At 37.4% G+C, this 6,505-nt stretch overlaps 1 protein-coding gene across 4 annotated transcripts in view; it reads right to left on the bottom strand.

Annotated features, from left to right (window-relative positions):
* Nucleotides 1-910: 910 nt before the first annotated feature.
* KCTD3 (potassium channel tetramerization domain containing 3) overlaps nucleotides 911-6,505 on the bottom strand; it is a 58,023-nt gene continuing 52,428 nt past the window's right edge. For 2 of the 4 annotated variants that reach the window (XM_049868187.1, XM_049868186.1), the window contains exons 16-18: nucleotides 3,838-4,022; nucleotides 3,620-3,752; nucleotides 911-2,578 (exon numbers count right to left, since the gene is read on the bottom strand). In XM_049868187.1, the coding sequence (XP_049724144.1) occupies nucleotides 2,020-2,578; nucleotides 3,620-3,752; nucleotides 3,838-4,022 (877 nt within the window). In that variant the 3' untranslated portion in view covers nucleotides 911-2,019. Of the gene's footprint in view, nucleotides 2,579-3,619; nucleotides 3,759-3,837; nucleotides 4,023-6,505 lie in introns of all 4 variants that reach the window. The other 2 variants (XM_049868185.1, XM_049868184.1) reach the window with 2 other exon arrangements.

Below are 6,505 nucleotides of genomic sequence, written 5' to 3'. Positions count from 1 at the left end.
GTTTGACTTAATACATTTATGAAAAAATATTCTCAGGACTCTGAGTTGTATTACAATTTATAGACGAACAATGGTGACAAAAGGAAACCTACTTAATAGGGTGCTCTGGGTAATTTCTCAGCCTTCTGTGTACACTAGCATCAACTGTGGCTCTTTTCTCAAAATACATGAGTCTCCACCACCAGATTTAAGGGTTTGGAGTGGGGCCTGGGCCACTGTCATGTAATCTCAGGTGATTCTGATACACAGGTCTGACTGAGCAAGCCAGGAACAAGACTACAGGTTCCTGAAAGAGGCAGACCCGGGTTCCTAAGTGGCTCAGTAGTTAACCAGTCTGGGGTCTGGCTTGGTGGGGACAGCCTGCTCAAGGTTACAAAGTGCCAGCATAGGCTCAGACTCCAACTCTAACATCAAGGTTCAAACTCCTCTAGGTGAGAGAAATAAACAAGATTTGACTTGTAGAATAATGCAATCCACAGTACACTGAGGTGCCTTTTTATAGGATTTTACTATATAATGGTTTTGTTTTATAGACTTTTACTCTAGGAAAGTCTATATTTTACTCTAGGAAAAGATGGGGTAAGTACTTTACTTTTTAAAATTTTCTTTCTTGCATACACAACCTTCACACAACTGTGACAATGAGGAAGATGAGTATAAGAAAGAGTCACAATTCTTTAGTTAGTAATTCTGAAATCGTGCTTTGCTGAACATTTTCCCACATGGTCATACAACTTAGTTTTCATAGATATTCAAGTTCTCCCTCCCCCCTCCCCTTTCATTATGGAAAGAAGCAATGAACAAAAATAAGCAGGTGCACTTTACAGAAGACGCCTGTCCCTCAAATAACAAATTGTTTCAATTATTTTTATTTGAATTGATAAATAAATACAATTATTATGAAACCACTGGCAATATAGCAAACTTTAAACAATTTATTTCAACTTTACTCACTTATTTCTTAGAATGGGAATATACACATTATTCACCAATGAACGGTTAATGATTTAAATTTATAATTACCCTATTTGCAGAAACTTGACAATCATTCCAATTAAATGAGGGAAAAAAGTACAAATCTTTTGCCCTTACAGTTCAAAATATATTCAATATTTTTACAGCAGCCAAAACCATTAACCAAAAATTCAGAACTGTAGTCTCAAAAGCTTAACAAAGTGACCACATTCTAAGTTTAATTATTTTGGTTATTGACATGGAAAAAGAAAAAGATGCCAGACAGACTGGCCACTGATACAGCTTTCCACTCTGGGCACTAAAAGCTTTGCCCTCATTTATTACTTTTATTTCATCAGTTCAAACACAGACAATTGCTCCAACTTAAAAGAAAGTTCAAATGGACTTTTGGCATTTAATATTGGTGATGCTTGCTAAGACTTAAGAACTCCAACAATGAGAACCAGAAAATGACCCACAGTAAAAAATACATATATCCTCAAGTGCTCCCTACACAGTGGAATCTGGTATGCAACATCAATAGTGTTTTCAATTATGTGATTTTTTTCACAAACATAGCACCTCATTCAAATATCTGGTAAACACTTTGCAAACACAACAAGGGCTGGGAGATCAAGTTCTGAAGAGAATTATGTGATTCACTCAGGACAACATTGCAATACAAGCCCCAGGCCTAATCACGACCAGGAGCCCAGTCTGGTGATTCCCGTGCCCTAAAAGGACACTCACATATACATATGGGCACCATCCTCTTACGACGAGGTACTTCGTTTCCACAACCAACAGACAGCAGCTAAATGTGGAAACAGACTCTCGCTTTACAAATGATTCTGTTAAAGGTGCTGTAAAACTAAAAAAAAAAAAGATTTCCAAAAACATTTAGTAGTAAGGTTATATTAGCTCCTTTACTTCTGGTAATTCTGTTATAAATGAAGTCCAATTTTAACTTGTAAGGTTTTGATGTAAAAACTAAGTTATTTGAGATCCAGGAAAGGTTAACTTTCATCTAAATTTCACAGAACAACTATTCATTTTGTTGAGTCTTCACAAGCTATACTCTTGACCTGAAGAATCACTCTTTTTGTGTCGAGGAGATGGTGTGGTCTTCGTAGGAGATGGGGACGCAGTACCAGGCGAGTCGGTCCCTCCATCAGAGGTACTTGGTGAGGACAGGTAGGGAACCTTCTTCCTCCCTAGGAACCCTCCCCCTTCAAATCCTCCTTTCTTCCTTAGCTCGACTCTATTTTCATTTTCATCTTCCGATGATCTTTTCTTGGATTCAGAAAAGCCTTCAGCTGTTTTATGAGCTTCCAATCCACTATCTGCTTCTTTCAAAGTTTTTATTTCTGCTCCAGGAGACTTTCTCTCAGACGCATTACATTCCCCTGTTGCCCGCTTCATTTCAGCTTGGATTGGACCCAAGCTACCATTTTCAGGGACAGCTCTTTCTACATTTCTGTTCACATTAATAGTCTGGAATTCTCTGTAACTGTGAAAGCTCTCCGTCCTCCTTGCCCTTGCCAACAGAGGACTCTCCCTGTAAGGTCTCACGGAACCATATGTAGCTGCTTCGTGGATGGCTTCGTGGTGCTGAAGCTGAAGGCTGAAATACATTTTTAAAAAGTTATAGTTCAGTTCTCTTTCTGGGGTTTTTCAGGTGCATATCTTAACAAATAAACTGCTGATACGAACACATTATGTAAGTATAAAGTATACTGTATCCATGTTTATATATATTTGGTTTTTTACAGGTTGGTATTACATACCATTTTACATATACAACACGCATTAAACTACCAATGCATAAAATACCACACACATATCCACAGTCATGCTGGATTTCTGAACAGCTGAAAAGCTGCGAAGAATCTTTGAAACCAATATGGAACCAATATGATTCAGCGTTTGGAAGTTTCTGTAAAATGGTTTAACTAACAAAGACACACTGTGTCATTTTATTAAAAGCACATAATGCCTAAATGTAAGATTAAAAAAAAAAAACTTTTTTAAAGATTAGGCAAGATAATATAACCATTTTCATTAATGTGTCCCTGAGGCAATAGGGATAAAGGCTTTAGGAATGGTTCCCGTCTTGGGCTAACAGAAGGTCTGGGGAACATGGCCTCTGGGGTCTGCATCCCACTGCTCTCCTGCTCCCTCAGGGGTTCTCTGTTGTGTTCCCTGTCAGAGCAGTCAGAGGTTGTAGTTGGGCTCATAATTATCTTGTGACCTTGGTGTTCTTCATTCTCCTTTGTTCTGGGTGGGTTGAGACCAATTGATGCATCTTAGATGGCCGCTTGCTAGCGTTTAAGACCCCAGACGCCACTCTCCCAAGCAGAATATTTTCTTAACAGATTTTATGATGCCAATTGTCCTGAGTGAATTCTTGATCACATAAAAGACATCCAAATTTGTACCACTTTGCAAATAAGTTAAAAGACAAAAAATTTTTTTCTATGAGAAGAACCACAAATATGCATGCAGATAAGAAATCTAGCAAGATTAAAAAACTGAACATCAGAATGAAGTCTGAATTAAAAATGTACCTCAAGAAATACGACTTTCAAGCAAAACTATTTCTCCCAATTTTTCCAAAAGTAATCAGTAATTCAACTTGTGCTGTAGTACTCTACTCCTGACCTACCTGGAATTGGACTCACGCAGACGGCTGTGCTGAACCACAGACGTGGCCGGGCTGATGTTGGGAGTGGCACAGCGAGAAGTACTCAGGTCACACTGATCCAGCAATTTGAGCAGCTCTTCTTCAGTTGGACCACCTACATCTTAGGAGAACAAGTGCTGTTAACTCACTTACGTCAAAAGCTTATTCGACAACAAACACCTCTGCGAGTGGCGACCTACCCTTATCTTCACTTCTGTTAACCATATCCATAGCAGTGGTCAGATCCCACATCTGAATGCTGCCGTTTGTGTGACCTGTGAACAGATAGCGCCTCGGCCTGGAGCCCATCCTGCTGGAGCCTTCACACTCCCGCACCGTGAACGAGGAGATGGTAGTACAATCCACAGCCTGGATCTCACATATTCTGCAAAAGACATTGCAGAGTAGTAAGCCACGGGGAATGACATTTTTTATCTGTAGATTTAGATTTACAGATTTTTTTTTTTTTACTAATTACGAGTCAGAATTAACCCGATGGCGGTGTGTTTGTTTTATTTGCAAAGTTACAGTTGAATACTGCACTTATCTAAAACTGAGACTTAAAGAGGTCAAAGCAAGTAAACAGGAAATAAAACTCGAGCCTTGTTTCTTCGAGTCTACACAAAACAGGCTCTTACAAAACAATGTATTATTAAATAACTGAAATAAGCCAACTAATTTAAGTCAAACTCGGACTTGAAAGAAAAACAGAAAGCCTTGATGGGAATGAGCAATTCTTCAAAAGGAAATTTGAAACCAAAAAGGAAGACTGAAACCAAGCAAACAGACATCACGCTAGCAGAGATCTTGAGAGGTCATTTACAATTTATGCATCAATTAAAAAAACCTGAAACCAAAAAGAATACACAATTGTATGGGGATGACCTAAATAGTATCCTCCCATAGGAAAACACTCTTAACTCTTCAAAGCATTTTTACAGTTATTTCACATGACTAATAAAAGAAAACTTGAGAAAGGACAACTGCTATTCATGTTAGACAAATGAGGAAACCAAGGGACTATGCTGGCAAATAATTTCCCCCAAGTGACAGAAGAACTGATACAACAGTACTTGACTGAATTATTTACCCCAGCCTACTTCAAAATAGAGCTGAGGAGGCTTATCTAAAAAACACGACATGCTGAGCCAACAAACAGTCAAAAAATAGAGGAGGAAGAGGAAATACAATCCATATAAATGTAGGATGCATAAGAGCAGAATACGAAGCTTAGCTGAGCATCCTACCAGGCAAGGCCAAAAGGAGGGAAACAAGTTTACTGAATGCCCACACAGGGTGACATGGGCTATCTAGTCTCATTCCTGATCTCAAGGGGAAAGCTTCAGTATTTCACCACTGAGGATGAGGTTCGCTACAATGGTTTCTGTAGGTATTATGTATCATATTAAATAATTTCCCCTTTATTTTAGTTCTCTATGATTTTTTTATTTACTCCAAAAAGCTGTTGGCTTCAGCCAAATGTTTTTTCTGTGTTGAGTGAGATTATCAAAATTTTCTCATTATTGTTAATGTAGTTAATCACAATGATTTTAGAATAATATCTGGGACATAATTAAAAAAAAAAACTAAATCTATAATTCCTAATTATGGTTAAAAAAAATCAACATTCCTATCTGCACATAAACAAATGTATCAGTTTACTTTTTTTTCTCCTATAGGATAGATTCCTCAGAATTCCTTCTTCCTTTTTTTAAAACTTTCTTCACAGGTTTTCCTCCTCTTCACTTTCAATACAATGCTTTCATTTCACTTTTCGCCATTAAAAACTGTCTTTTAAAGAAAAAATTTGTTTCACATTAGCTTCATCAAGGGCTGATTTTCTATTTAATTCTACAATGGAATCTATGCTTGTTATTTTCATAACTATATAGGCTTTTCCTCTAGAATCACAACTTTAAAAATTATTAAATTTTTATCACGCAGAAACTATAGTTCATTACAATAAATTGGTATTATATGAAGTAACAGAAGGGGGGAGGACATTAGAATTGAACAAGGATCTGAGATATTGCATTGTTATAAAATGTTACATTATGACATCAGTTTTAATAAACATTTGGCAGCTTCCTCCCTTAATATGCATAAAATACTAAATTACAGTGAGTTATAGTATTTCCTGAGATAATAATTTGGCCTCTAACTATATTACAGGCTCTTAATACATTTTCTTAAAAAAAAAAAAAAAAAGCTGTCAAAAAGATAGTACGCATACAAAAAGACCATTTTCTGAGGGGAATTCATTGATGACTACATGCAGTGAACTTTGATGGAAAGAAAGCTGATCACCTCTCAAAGAGCGTATTCATTCAAAGACTAAGCAGTAAGAGAGCAGAAGCTGAAGTAAAGGCGGCTGAGGGGTTATGGGAACAGAGGCAGCATTAACGACGTTAGGGTGAAAACCAGTAACCTTCCCAATGCCTATTAACAGGGGTTTTACATATTCACCAGTTTGGCAAAAAATTTTGTTTTGAAAGGGGAGAAATGTTAAAGTTCAACTGGTTTGAAGCTATAAAAAATATTTTAAAAGGGGTAAATTTCAGTCAAATGAAAAAAAAAGAAACTAACATCTATTGAACATGTATCATACTCGGGGACTACGTAAGACATTTAACGTGTTTTTAACTCACTGTACCCTATGATGCTCTGCCAAGGCGGCTGAACCTTATTTTATAAATGAAGAAACTGGGGCTCAGGGAAACAAAATAACCTAACCTGGCTTTACACAGCCAGCGAGAAGACGGATCAGAATTAGAACTGGCCCAACTGTACCTCACCAAATTCAGCATTCTCGTTCTGTTACACTGCTGTTGCTGTTGTCACGTACTGTCTGCTCACAGCAACCCTACA

Source organism: Elephas maximus, chromosome 24, assembly GCF_024166365.1.
Source record: "Elephas maximus indicus isolate mEleMax1 chromosome 24, mEleMax1 primary haplotype, whole genome shotgun sequence".
Classification (NCBI taxonomy): domain Eukaryota; kingdom Metazoa; phylum Chordata; class Mammalia; order Proboscidea; family Elephantidae; genus Elephas; species Elephas maximus.
This window is presented reverse-complemented; position numbering and strand designations above follow the sequence as displayed.